We start from the raw sequence: 15,475 nt of genomic DNA, 5'->3' as shown, positions 1-15,475 counted from the left end.
ACTGTATAAAATACAACTCAACCCCTCCTCTGTTTTTCATTACCTGCACACGTGTGCTAACAAGGAGCTTAGGAGGGAGGCATGCTAGTTGTAGGCTGTCTTAATAAACACAAAGGTCAGTTTTACTCCCCACGTCTGTGTACCAAGACACACGTCGACATACTGACAAATAAAACAACAAGAAACACTAAATCTGTGACCAATCCTTCATAAAAGGTCCTGCTGCCTTTCTGGCAGAGGTCGGTTTTACTCCCCACGTCTGCAGATTTGAAGATCTAGTGGATGATTTTTATTTATCATGGATAAGTGCTAGCGCTAGTTAGCATAGCCACATAGCTACATGTTCGTAGCTGTGTACCAAGACACACGTCGACATAATGATAAATAAACAACAAGAAACACTAAATCTGTGACCAATCGTTCAGAAAGGTCCTGCTACAGGTGCCTCTCCGTCAGGATCAGATTCAGAGGGTTGAAGTAACGTGATCTCTGAGCAGCCGTGTATATTCAGCCAACATGTAAACATTAGATCAACGTGCTGGAGAGCCGAGGCACATCCACTTCCTGAGGGGGCGTGGTCAGAGGGAAAACAGACTGTTCTGAGGAGGACTGAAGAAGAGGGCTTTTCAGGCATGCCAAAATCTGATTTCAAAGTGTTTTTTTGAGCATAAACTTTAAAGACATGTTTTGGGGACCTCTTAGACCAATATATATTGATGAAAAAAGCGTGATATGTCATCTTTAATATGGTCCACTATATTCATATGACAGGCATGGACAGCATGTTCGGGGAAATAAACTTCATAATGTGTATGAGATGACATTTTAGATGATGTTCCTCTGACATTTAGTGACTTAACATTTAAATGTCATTAAATGTTAGCTTAAATAAATTCCTCTTGCTATATGTTTGAGGAAGGCAATTTAAGTCACACATGTGCAGCTTGAAGGAGTATTTTTTGTCCTTCCAGGGAAATGTTTTGCGTCAGACTTCACAGAGCTCAGATGATATAACTGAGAGATAAAAATCCACTGAAGAATCCTGACTGTTTAATTACCCAGCTACTAAATAAATATACAAATAAGCTGACTAAGTAATGATCTAAAGATGAGTCAGTTGAATACAAAAGTATTTAAAAAGTATATCTAAAAAATCTGTTTCCATCAGCCTACTAACAACAGCCGGGATTAAAACTAAAGTTAACATTTCAGTTTTTCTGTCGGCATTTTTAACAGTTGCAGAAAATAATAGCAGCACCCGTATAAAGTCTCTCTCCCTGTAACATTTAAATTCTGTGGTCTGTGGCATTTCCACCATGCTGCTGTTTGTGGTCTCTGTGTTTTTTTCACTCAGTACCTTAAGTGCTCTAACATCTTTATTTCTGTGTTGTTTTAACACTTCTTGTCTTCTTTTATCTGCTGTTGGCTGGTTAGCCATAAAACACCAATCTACATTTTTGTTCTCTATCCATCCATTATCTTGACCGCTTATCCCGTTAGGGGTCACCCCCTGTGACCCCTAACAGGATAAGCTGGAGCCTATCCCAGCTGGCTTCGGGCGGAAGGCAGGGTACATCCTGGACAGGTCGCCAACCCATCACAGTGCTAACACAGAGAGACAGACAACCATTCATGCACACACTCACACCTACAGGCAATTTAGAGTGATCAATCAACCTGAGCATGTTTTTGGAGAGTGGTATTAAAATTATCCTCCATGTTTTACTATGAATCTGCAGATTGATTCATTTGTGTGATCTGTGTGTGATCAGGTTGTCCCTAGAGTCACAATTTACATAAAGGGGTTTTGACCAATCAGAATCAAGTATTTATCACAGCTTGGTGATTAATAAGACAAACCAGATAATAAAACTTCAGTTCCATTCATAAACGCACATCAATACATCTAGGACCTAAAAACACAGATGCAGACATAATGCAAGGTAACTGAAAGGCAACATAACTTCTCTATTTTTATAAACATCAGTCTCACTGAAGCTGCTCAGGAGCTGGTTTCAACTTTAAATGTTGCTCCACTTTATACCTGAATCTCTGTGCTTTACCAGTAGAATCATTGAAGATGGCAGAATCCAGTCAGCTTTGCATTAAGATTTAATGAATACCATAAAATTTGGTGTACAAGACATACTTTTAGTACCTTTTTTGTGGTCTAAAAAGTAAGCTGGGTCCTTTACTCTTGTGCGACCAATATACAACCATACAAATGCTAGAGGTATTTCATTGTGATAGGCTATTTACCAGAAGATGCCACTCAAAGAAGCAATCTACCGCTTAATTGCACAATGCATGCTTCGCACACAGTGAGGCAAACCAATCGAGCAGCGCCACTTATCTTCTTCACTACCTTCTAACCATACCGGAAAAAAAACTGTTGTGTATTATTAAAGGCACTACAGACTGCAACTGATGCTGATGCTTCTTTATGACCCTCAAAAGCAAACAAGACCATCCACAACAACACTGATACTTTCTCTGTTGTCATTTTAATGTCTAAAACTGCTCTGAGGGGGTAGGTGTCAGAACAGATGATTGACATCTCGCTTTAGAAACACCCTTTTTTGGCTGTTTTCATGGCATATAATCACATTGTAAGATAAGTCTAAATGTTAAAAGACAACAGGATGGGGTTATTGTCTGAAGACAATTATTTTGCATGTACAGGACAAGAGATAATAGGTATCACTTTGTCCACAAGGGGGCGCCATAATCGATACAAGCTAAAAGTTCCTCACAGCAGCTTTAAGTGATCTAACCTTGTGGTTCAATTTAGGATAAGTGACCAGAGGAAGGAGGATGGTATGAGTCTCAGCAAATTGGTTGCGAATAGCGGGTCTGTCCATACCTCACAACTTATCAATGATGCTCGAGGCTGAGCTCTGCTCAGATAATACTGGAAGAGCGACACATATGTATAACAACCTACATATGTTAAATGCTATAGAAGTCTTCATGCAGGAGGACAGTTTAGACCTCTTCACTCTGGTAGGAGCCCCCATACAACAGATGGTTTTATATACCAGTGTGACCTATATTCTGGATTTTACATTCGTTTCCCTAAAAAGCTGAAAACTATTGTTTATTTAAAACTTAACTCTCAAAGGTGGGACGTGTACATTATTTGATTTTTGTTGCATTTGATTTCAAAGGACCACTCAAATTGGTCCAAATGACTTAACTTGGGCTGCAGCATTGTGTTAACAGTAGGACTTTAGGTAAATGTAAATACCTTGACCACAATGACACATACAAATAAGCTACATCAACCACACACTGCCACTTCTTCAAGCATCAGTGCCTCATTGATGTTGCTCTATTTATCCTATTTGTGGAGTCTGAGAGTATAGAGTATCAGTAGGTTTAGGATCTGTTATTCTTCCTCAAAGAAAGACAGGATATGATGCACACTGTTCAAATTGTCATGATGGGCATATCTGAAATTGCTTCCACTGCCCACAGATTGCTCTTCTCTGCACTCAGCCTTTTGTTTTTTCAACATTTGCAAACTATATTTCTCCTTTACTGACATTGTCTAGGATTCATTTCTAGGCTGTCACAACAAGTGCAATTTACCTGTCAATGTCCTCTTGGTTTTCTGTCAGGACGCAGACAGTTATGTGAGGATCTGTTCAGAGGAATGTTCTCTACCCCATATCTGACATTTTAAATGAAGGAAATAAGTCGGAAAAAGGTTATGTTATGCTACACCAATGGCGTCCTTAAACTTAACACTTCAAAGTGATTGAGCTGCGTGTTCATTCCCTACAGGTAGTGAATCCCCCGCAACCCATAAAATGTATCTCCCACATGAAATCAGAGCACTGCTGTGTCAAAAGGACTCATTGAAGTTCCTGCAGAACACCATATGCACCACGCTGACATCAGATGAGAGCATCTCAAATCAGTGGCGGCTGGTGGAGTTTTCTCCAGGGGGGGCTATAACTCAAAAATAGTACATGTTTGCTTGCTTTTTGGTAAATGTCTGGGGTATCACACCAGTGTATTTACATACACGAAAACAGCAAAAGCAACATTATAATGTCATGTACTGTTCTAACTTTTGTACATAAATTTTGCTCTTCTTTCCTTGAGAGAAATACATTTCTCAATGACTCTATGGTTAAAGTCAGGGATGCTTTTGACAAGTTTCTTCTCCATAGAGAGCATGGCCAATTCATTGAGACGATCCTGTGACATTGTGTTCCTGAGGAAGGTCTTGATTCTCTTCAGTGTTGAGAAGTACCTCTCAGATTCAGCAAGATTCATTTGATTGTCTTGCTGCATCACCTGTAATAGATAAGTGACCATGGTGATGGTGTCTCGTGACTGTAGTATTCATGCTGCCACTGGTGCAGTAGGCTAAATAGCTACAGTAGATCATTGATTAATAAGATTTCTGTTTACCATGTGTATAAGCTGTGTAAGCTAATCATTGTCTCAGTACTTATTGAAAGAGGTTTAGATATTATTCATGCATCACCAATTAATGTGTGTGTAGTAATGATATTACATGCTCGCCAGCAGAGGGCGCTGTTACACTGTGTATAATGCTTGTTAACAAATAATCTGTCAAATAATAGCATTACTATTCCTGCCAGTTTAACTTTTCTGAAAAGTGCTTTAAATCAGTAATACCTGTCTTAATCCATGCTGGGTCAGATCCTGATGTTTGGAAAAGGAGGCAGGGAAAGCAGACTAACGCATTAGCATCACTGCATGTAGTTAGCCTTGTTGCTAAACCAGGTCCTGGAAACAGACCGGGTGTATTGTCTCCCTCTGTCTTTGGACTGCTGATTAATGTTGATGTTCGGCTGATCAGGTCCACGCTCTTTCACGTGGAGCTTCTCCTGATATGTTCTCCTCTCAAAAGGTGATGTTTTGAGTGACTTCACTGAGTTATTTACTTTCTCTGCGTCTCTGTCCGATCGTCTCCTACTCCCACGGCTCGAGCTGTCAATCAGCCGCGCTTGATGACAGACGGCTGTGACGTCAGCCCCATGACAGGAGGGTGGTGGTATGTAAATCAAGCTGAATTCAGCTCTGGGCGCAGGGAAGGTGTGCCCCGACACGGCCCTATCTCTTGTATTGAAGAGGAGCTACTGCGCATGTACAACTTTTAACGAGAGTCTATGGCCAAAGATTTCTGCGCCCCGGAGGAAAACCGGAGAAAACCAGTCTATGGGGAAAACCCATAGGAACATACGTCGCCAATCAGACAACACAGATGAACGAAACAGCTTTGCTAATAATTATTTAACTATACAATATTAATCTTGCTCATTTTAAAATATATATATATACAGTTCAGAATATTATTTTATTATTTATTTATTTATTTTTTAATGTCTTGTGGTGGGTGGTGGGGCGGCGCCCTAGCGCCCCTATTGGCCAGCCGCCACTGTCTCAAATACAGGACGATGCTCATGCATCTGCTTGCTAAATCTCATCTTGTCTCATTTAAGAGAACCATAATTGAAAAAAACGCTTTACCTACAGCTTGTCCTTCTACAAAATCTTTTGAAAAGAAATCAGCAGGTGTTTTATTCAGACTTTGATAAGAGAAGTCTGTTCTAGAGCGAAGATTGTCTTTGACCCCTTACCCTGTAAGACTGACTGGACCCCACAGATCTGCTGAAAGACTCATGCTCATTAGCTGGTTACTGAAAGTTCATTGTTTAGTCACTGTGCTTTATGAGAAGTACATGGACTTCATCAGTGTGTGCTTCACCTCAACAGAGGTTCAGCCTGTAACAGTGAAAGCAGTCATTGTATTTAGGTGAATACAAGTGATTTCTGTTTTGTGTCAATGGGGCAGCTGTGGCTCAGTGGGAGAGGAGGTCAACTATCAAGCAGAAGATTGGCGATTCAATGCCAGGTCCAGCAGTCACATGCCGAAGTGTCCTTTAGCAAGATCTCCAGCGGTGTTCAGCTGTGTTTGAATGTGTATGAATGAGATTAGCTTATATTGATGGTTCCCTCACTATAGCAGCCTGGGTGAATATGACAAGTCGTGTAAAAGTGCTTTCGAGTGTTCAGAAAGGCTAGAAAAGAGATATATAAATACATTTTCCATTTAACCATTTTGATTCACCTTGGAATAAACTACATGGATGAATTGTGTGGTGCTATCATAGACTGTATGAAATATGTGTGTGTCATCGACCAATGATTCACATTGGAGAGCCAATTCATGTTTTCTTTAAACATGATCCATACATTTCTAATTGCTGGAAAAAATCAAATCTGCACTTTGCAGAAACTGTAAGATGAGGCAGTTCAAGGCTAGATTTTGCTTTATATCCATGTATTGTTGCAGAGACTGAATACAAATCCCAGCAACCATAACTTCAAAAAGAAACTCATGGTTTAGTACCACCAATAATCTCCCCAAAACTGTCAGGATGATGATTAGATACATAGCAAAACAAGAGTTAAAAAATAAGCTGTGTAATCCCTTTTCCTGTTTCCTGACTTTAAAATGCTAAAGATTCCAATCCTTGATTACTCACCTCTATCTTATATCTCCTTTTTTCATTCACCAGACCATCTCTGTTTCTGTATCAGTCCTGACACTGAGTTGCATCGCCCAAGATCGCTGGTATGCTATCTGCCACCCGCTGTTGTTCAAGAGTACTGCAAAGAGGGCTCGCAAGAGTATTGTCGTCATCTGGGTGGTGTCGTGCATCATTATGATTCCTCAGGCTGTTGTGATGGAGTGCAGCAGCCTTTTGCCTGAACTTACAAACAAGACCAGCCTGTTCACAGTGTGTGATGAACACTGGGGAGGTCAGTATCCACCCATCAGCCTCTTTAAACATTGTGCCTAGGCTCTCATTTGTTGCTGCATGCATGTGTGTGTGATTGTGCAATACTTTCAAGAGGACAAAAGTCTGATGAAATTTCGCTGGCATCATTATTACATTGCAAGATAAAGCAGACAACAGAGACAGTGTCCTTAAAACAAGAGTTACATGACAGAGCATCGAACATAAATGGAACATAAATATTAAATGTCAAAGGGTTAAATGAAATAAACGTTGCCTATTGGAGCAACAATAAAAGTACATACAAGTGAAAATCAGGACTTTAATAGAAAAGTAACAGCAAGTACACTGATAGTGGTAATAGCAGTAATACTAAGCGGTAAAACAGGAAATTGTATATCAAAACAAGAATCAAATGTAATGATAAAAACTGAAAAAATGCATTATATATATTTATTTATTTTAATGATTAATAGGAAGTGTTGATCATAAGGTTATACTTCACTTGAAGGCATAAATAAACTAAATGGATCAATGATATTAGAGTTTACTTTTGAATAATACACAATATTGCACGTGGAAACAAATTAAGAATAGCTTGGTGTTAATAACTAATATTGTGCATAATATGACAAGTTATATTTCACATGATGAACAGAAAAAGCATTGTATAGCGCAATATTGACTGTCAGAGCCATAGAGTTATTTGAGTGTGTGCGTGCCTTTAATTGTCATGCTGCATGTAAGTGGTGCTGCCAAGTGGGAGCTACTGAGCATGTGCGAGGCAATGTGTGCTTTCATTTGAGCAGGACAAGGAGCACCATATTTTTCTAACCGTAGCTTTGTTTGGTTTGTATAGTTTTGTCGCATTTGTAAAAATATAAGTTAATAGCGACGAGAGAAGGGATTTTGTTTGTCTATAATTTTAATAAATACTCGGTTTGTTTAATTTTATACGGCATTCATTTCCTTTTTTGGTAAACCTATTTTACAACGCACGAGTCAGAAAGATCACGTCCTGCAGAAGTGGCAAAGAAGGTTTTTTCTAAAAGTTGCCACTACATCGACAAATAATGCTGCATACATTAAAAGTACTATTGCACATGATATAAAACCTAATATTGCACATGATATATAAAGTAATACTGCACAGTAAAATAGTCTGATAAATTACACATTATGAACTTATGATGGCCCATTGTAATTAAAGCATATTGCACATGACATTAAAAGGTATATTGCACATTCTATAAGAGCTATATTGCACATGAAATTGAACATGAACAATCCGATATTATGAAATAGTATTGCACATGATAACAAAATAATACACCCTGTTCAAAGGTCACATTAGAAATAGATGCATATGATAAGAAGGTTAAATTGCACATGATAACCAACTTATTAAAGTCCAATACTTCAAAGAAACGTTTCACATGTTGATGCACATAATACAGCCTGAGGTTTTTAATTTCACATTATATGAAAATTAATTTTGCTCATAATCTTTCAGATTATAAAAATATTTTACAAGAGAAAGTTGTAGTGCACATTATACAAAAAGTAACATTGCACATGATAATAAAACACATCATAGCCTGATATCAAGTCATAATTTACATGACATATACGTGTTTACTATATCTGTACATGCTGATGAACCTAATACAGCCTGTGAACGACATTGGAAATGAGGGAAACCTCAATGTCTTTTCGAGAATAAATAAAGGTTTGAATTTGAATTTGAATTTATGTTGCACATAATCATAAGGGCTGTTGAAGGTAGGGACACATTCATACATTTGATGCAACCAAATAAAGCATGATAGTCTTGGAAAGTACTCATTTAGATTTTAAAGTAGGAGCCCTGTGTGCTTGTTTTTTCTTTCTCTATTAATTATGATAAACTGTCTGAGGTTAGGATTATTGCTCTCTTGATCCACCAAATGTTCAGAGTTTTTTTTTCAGCAAACCATTGAAGACATTTTCACTAAAACTGATGTTCTCAGAATAGTTTCATTTCATGATGGGGAAAATAATATCCGGCATTAAATCAAAGTCAAGTCAACGTCAATCAAATGAAGTGTGTGGATAATGCTGTTTGAATCTATTTACTGTTTGATTTGAAGTACCCTGATTGAGTCTTTGAACTGATTGCAGTTGCAGAAAATTGCATCCCCTCCTCTGTCTGATAAGGGGAGAGCCATGTATGAAATTCACAAAGTCATGCTAAAGGAGAAACAAGGGTGAAAACTTATTTTGATTTCCACGGTTTCTCTGCTGAATAAAGTTTAGAGATACCTTCTTTAATTTGTCAGTAAGATTTACAAGTTAAATTCTAAGTTTTTAACCAAAACAGACCAACATTTGAGCAACTATAAAAGCTTTTAACTGGCTCTGCAGGATGAGAGAGTGCTGTTAGAGCATTTGGTGATTTTGCTTTTTATGGAGCCTCCTGCCCCATCCTGTTATTCCCTCACTCGTCTACAAATTGCCTAAAAAGTGTCAGTTAATGGTTGACTTTGCCTTACTGCCTTAAAGGTTGAGCCACACTCACTTGTTTGCCACCTGAAATGTGTTTTCTGGTCTTTATAATGTGTATCCATCTGTCCATCAACCTGCCAGTCAACCTGTTGCCAACATCCTGCTGGTATTTTCCCTTTTTTTTGGTTATCATTATTTTGACTTTTTGGCCAAGTTAAGCATAACCAGCATTCCCTTGAGGGAAAAAGAAAATCCAGTTTTTCTGAATTAATGAGACAATTCTCTCAGAAATTCAAGAACAGTTTTTATGAAAAATAAAATTCTGCTCTGTTTTTCTGAATTAACCAGATGTGATGCCTCAGTTGCACTCTATGGATATTCAGTATTTTGAGCATTTGCTTAATTGTCTCTTAAGAGACCACTAGTCTACCTGAATGCATTTCAGATGCATCATGTTATATATTTGAAGGATGTCATATCGGCTCCACAGGCTCTGGGGAACCACTGTTACATCCAGTAGATCAGAAGAAGCTTCACGTCAGTAAGACTGTTAAATCCTTGTATGGCAAAGCAGAATCGACCAAACATCAAAGATACGGTGTTACTTAAAGACACGAGTTTCCCCCAAAGCCACAAACATAAACCAGAACAGTGCTGAATAAATTTTCAGTCAGGATATGTTTGCTTCCTTCAGTGACCCTAGCAGAGCTTCCCCTGAGATTTTGAGCAAGTGCTTTCTTGTTCATTTACAAAACAGAGTAAATTGTATGTTCTCAAGTGAATGCAATTCTCCTCTGTGTAAATGCTTTTATCCCTAACAGTCTGGCTTACTTGCCTCCTAAAAGACTTTTGACAGCTGGAGAAAATTGTATTCCTCCATTTCTTTCATGAGAGAAACTACCATTGAGTACACTCTGAAAAAATGTCAACATTTGATGGATGGGTGACTCTTTGGGATTGACTGAGAGGAGGAGTGAGAATACAAGTAACTTTTTGCAAGGGAATATTTTACTTGTAGTTTGCATCAAACATGAGGATACACCGTCAGTTTGCTCGACATCTTGACAAACATCAGGTATGTTTTAATGAGCAACAGGTCAGATACAGGATCTTATCATGTATCACGGTCAAGATTAAGGTTACTTTATTCATACCCATAGGTAGATTTTGTTTGCAGTGAGTCAGCCTCCTTTTAACATCAAAACAACAAACAGCACAAGACAATACATGACAAACAAAAGTGCAAAGTGCTTAAGAGGTAACCCTGAATAAAAACAATAAAAACAGGAAATGAGCAATCAATCAGAACAAAATCAATAAAAACAAGATAGACATAAAAATCAACCATTGGTCAATAAAAACAAGATTGAAACAAGATAACAGAAAGAAAGTGCAACCAGTAAAAAACAAGATAAAAAGGTCCATAAATACTTAATAGATAGTGGAGAACTTGTTTATATCATGCATATCATGCATATACTTATCATGCATCCCAGGAGCTTCATGTCCTTGATGGCAACTCACTTCAACAGGCGGAGGGGTGAGCAAGAGAGCATTTCATTTCAGAATCTGACCGCAAGATATTCCCATTTCTACACACTGTCCCTCTAACTTTCACTGAAAAGCACAATGCAGAGGGGAGATTTGTCTGAGCAGTAGTTATGGTTACTATAAAATTCTGGACTCTGTAAAACCATTACTGCATCAATCAAGAACAAAGGAAGAAAGATGTTCTACATGGTTTTATGTGAATATGTAGGTCATAATGAGAACTTTTCTGCTTAGTGCACATTTTCATGACACTACAGCATTAAGAGTTCATTTAAATCAAAGTTTCAAGTGAAGCAACACATTTTCTAAGTCAGCTAAACATTTCCAAACATCACAGCTTGTACTGCCATCAATTTCATTCCAATCTGAAGGATTATCACAAAAAAATGCATGCCTCAACATTTCTTATTTAATATACTTAATATACTGACTGAAATTACAACAGATGTGCTGTAAGACACCATACCGCCCCAACACTTCCCTCAGTGAACATGCTGCTTCAGTCTCACTTTACAATGTCATCAAACACATCAGCATCAGACCCTTCAAAGAGAGCTCTTCAAAAAGAGTGTGCTGTCTTTGTAGATAGTCTGAAATTGGAAGTTTGGATTTCTGATAGAATCTGCTTGTTATAGAATATCAGCTCATTTCTGTGTTCATTAAAATGATTGAGTGTTTCAAGTTATCGAGTGTTTCAAGCTGTATGAGAACAGAGTGTTTCACTCTTTCACTTCATGAATCTCACAATCAGTTGACAATGACTTCTTACTCTTTCTACAGCTGAGATCTACCCGAAGGTGTATCACACCTGTTTCTTCATCATCACTTACTTTGCACCGCTGTGTCTCATGATCCTGGCGTATATCCAGATATGTCACAAGCTGTGGTGTCAACAGGTCAGTACTCCACACTGTTTTTAAGTGACTTACCTGCTCAGTGTTTTTTTAAATTCTCTGGAAGTTTAGCTTGAAAGATGAGTATCTGATATCCAAGTCTGGAGTCTAATTAATGAATTAATTTATCTATCTGTGTATTGACAGAGACAATGCATGTAGGCGCTGTTACATCTAATGGAAGAGCAGTCGATGCTGTGTACTGTATATAGGATTTCAAGCAGTGGCTAATTTGCAGTCCATGTCCCTGGTTAGGCTTTTGGGATATGAAGCACGTGTTACGACACTGTAAAAATGTAAGAAGAAAACAACAACAACAACAACAACAAATGGATGGACTAATGTTTAAGGCAGACACAGACAAGCAGCCACAAAGATGTGTAAAGTTAACAATCAAAGTAGCCACACATATGATTAAGCACCAACAGAGAAGCAGAAATAAACAAGCAGCAGCATAGATGGATCAAAGCTAACAATCAAAGCAGACAAAGACATACATATGCTTAAGAACTAACAGCAGAGCAGATATAAACAAGCAGCCACATACATGAGTAGGAACAGCAAAGCAAGCATTAAACATATAACTGTTGTGTTCACAGATTTACTTTTAAAATTTTAATGTAATTTTTAATATATTTCTAATTTTCCTTTTCTTTTCTGTTTTATCATATTTGTCATTTTAATTGTGTTCTTTTATGCCTGTCTGAATGTCTCCAATGCTTTTAATGTGTTAATGTAAAGCACATTGAGTTGCCCTCGTGTATGAAATGCGCTATACAAATAAAGCTGCCTTGCCTTGCCTTGCCTTAGTTTAAGCCATAGCCAGTCAAGCGTCTTTGAAAATCTCTGCAGAAATAAACCTACAGATAGATTCATACTGATCACAGACAGCTCATTTTGCTGTTATAGATTTCTACAGACGGCGGATGTAGTAAATTACGTTTAGATTGACATCTGTCAGGTTTGCACCCAGCGTTATTACAATCAGAGCGGTGCAGCCCAAACTATGATTGAGTCATCTGAGTCAGAATCAGAGGGAAGGATGTGCCCTGCCATCTGAAAATATTCTGAATTATGACTAACGGATAGAGGCCTGGGTATGATGGGCATGTTTTCACACCATTTTGATGCAGCTATAACAAGCTCAAGCTATCTATCAACATATGGCGGAAGAAAGATGAGAAACAGGTATTATATGGAACATGAATAACAGCAGATGGATGTGAGTTATAGCTGTAGACTTCATAAAACATGGAGGTGGACTTGATGTCAATCTTTGGTTTCTGAAGAGTCTTTATTGGTATAGTCTTTAAACTCATTTCTGACATCTCTGCAAAGCTGCAACCCGCCCACCTGTCAGGCAAATTAACCACGACTACAACTTAACACCTGTAGCCATCAGATTATGGATTTATCCTTCAGTATTTGTTTGTTTCTTTATTTTGAGCTGCTCTTTCTTCTGCAAGTGTTCAATGTATTCACATTTTAAATGAACAGATTCCTGGAAGCACCTCCGTGCTGCAGAGAAAGTGGAGGTCAATGCAGTGCTCAGCCTCCACTCCAGTGCAGGGAGAGCCTGTGAGGGTCCGCACCAGCACGGTCTGCGCAGAGATCAAACAGATCCGAGCACGACGCAAGACGGCCAGCATGCTGATGGCGGTGCTCTTTGTTTTCGCCCTGTGCTACCTGCCAATCAGCGTGCTCAATGTCATGAAAAGGTAATTGTCTGCTGAGCTCCGCTTCTTCAAGGATAGATAGAGAGAAGCGTGGAGTTGTGAATCAGTGCTCACAATTTACATTTTGTCTTTTATCTGCAGCAGCTCACCCTTACCTCCCTGCTCATAATAATGATCTTTTCTGTATGTTTTAAGGTACAGAGGTGCTGCTTGCACTGAAAGGCATGAAATAATGAGCATATCTTAAACTAGGACTATGCCTTTTTTTTTTTTTACATGCAGAGTCTTTGGGACATTCAAGAAAACAAATGACAGAGAGAAAGTGTACGCGTGGTTCACCTTCTCACACTGGCTCATTTATGCCAACAGTGCAGCGAATCCAATCATCTACAACTTCCTCAGCGGTAAGTTTACAACCTGCCTCATCTGGGAGTCGTTGTTTGGGTCCGCTACTGACCTCTAGTGGACGATGTAACAAAACCAAACAACTCACTGCATTTAATGAATCATCTGATAGTACAGTAAATTAACCCTGATGGGAAGAGTTGCACTGAAAGTCTTTGGTTTCAGTAGAAGCACTGATTCAACTTCTTACTGATGTAAAATGAGGGAGAGCATACTGTATAAAATTTAAACGAGCATCGAGCAATGAGCTCTCTGAACATGTCTACACACTGTCTCTGTGCAAAGCTAAATGAAGCTTCATATATTTCAGAGTCTATAAGACTTAAAATAAACACACTTTAAGTGAAATAATGCTTTTAACCAGAATGATTAATGTAACCTTTGATGCTATGTGCATACAGTCAGACTGTGAATGTCATGCTGCTATAAATATTTGCCCTGCAGCAGTCAGTCATGTTGGAAGGTTCTCTTTGATCCATAGGGCTACGGGCCCTCTGTCTACATGAACATTACATCCACTCACGCCTTTTTCTTTGTTACCAAGATACTATCTGTGGTTTTCTTTCTTTGTCTTTACTTTAGTCATGTTCTGTCTGCTGGTATTGATGTGCACTGATGAATACACCAGGGGGGGTCACTGTCTTCTCTGTTTAGGCTTTGGAGGGTCTTGAAGTGGAGAGAGAAGATTGATAGAAAAAATATACATCATTTATAACCTGCTTTAAATGCAGTGAAGCCGAAGTAATGAGGCAGATATTTTTGTGAAAGTAGTGGTTAAAAGTAAAAAGTTGGCAGACAAATAATGATCATGCTCAGGACAGATACAGAACAGAAAACTTAAGTTTTAACATCAATATTTATTAATTCCAGGGTACACATGCATAGTTGCTCTACATAACTTAAGTTGTATTTCACGGAAACCCTAAAAAGGACATGATTAAATACACTTTTGATTACATTTATGTCGTCATATCGAAAAAACAAATCTGGTTATCTCGAGATCTCGATTCATTTTTCCAGTGATTTGTCATTTGTCTAATTTTATGCAGAGAACAAAGTTTTTGTGTTTTTGATCTTCAACCTGTAAGATAAATGTCTCGTAACAAAATGTATTTCTATTCTTTACTGAGGCTAAATTTTCTAAACAATGTTTGTGAAAAAAAACTAAATAAGGCATTTCCTATTACCTGAAGTTACTTGGTTATCATATGTATAAATATGCTCCTTTTATGTTAAATATGGAAGCTCTAAAAGAACATGATTAAATACATTTTATTTTGTCTCAATTTTCTCGTTATCTCAAGAAAACAAAGCGTGTTATCTTGAGATAACGAGAAAAATAAGTTGCATTCTTGAGAAAACAAGTGAAATTAACTTCTTCTCTTGAGAAAACAGAGAAAACTTTATTAAGGTTATATTTTATTTAACCTTTATTCAAAAAAGGTGAAAAGCTTTGTGGGATTAAAAATCTTCTTTTCAAGAGTCTCTTGGTCAAAACAAGCCGCAGCTCAGTAAACAGTGTCCAAAAAGAAAAGCACAGCCATAGATACAAACATGCCAGATACATGACTATATGAGGGGTAATGAATAGTGAGCATTATTCCACTGATCATCAAGCTACCATCTAAAGAATGTAACAAGTTGACTCAACACAGTAATTTAAAGATGATTTTATTTATTCACA

At 38.0% G+C, this 15,475-nt stretch overlaps 1 protein-coding gene across 4 annotated transcripts in view; it reads left to right on the top strand.

Annotated features, from left to right (window-relative positions):
• Window positions 1–15,475, top strand: part of hcrtr2 (hypocretin (orexin) receptor 2) — a 41,876-nt gene that overhangs the window by 24,185 nt on the left and 2,216 nt on the right. For all 4 annotated transcript variants that reach the window (XM_034682739.1, XM_034682740.1, XM_034682738.1 and 1 more), the window contains 4 exons: window positions 6,561–6,804; window positions 11,598–11,713; window positions 13,208–13,428; window positions 13,669–13,790. In XM_034682739.1, coding sequence (XP_034538630.1) covers window positions 6,561–6,804; window positions 11,598–11,713; window positions 13,208–13,428; window positions 13,669–13,790 — 703 coding nt within the window. The remainder of the gene's footprint in view (window positions 1–6,560; window positions 6,805–11,597; window positions 11,714–13,207; window positions 13,429–13,668; window positions 13,791–15,475) is intronic.

This window comes from Notolabrus celidotus, chromosome 4 (genome assembly GCF_009762535.1).
Source record: "Notolabrus celidotus isolate fNotCel1 chromosome 4, fNotCel1.pri, whole genome shotgun sequence".
Taxonomy (NCBI): Eukaryota; Metazoa; Chordata; class Actinopteri; order Labriformes; family Labridae; genus Notolabrus; species Notolabrus celidotus.
This window is presented reverse-complemented; position numbering and strand designations above follow the sequence as displayed.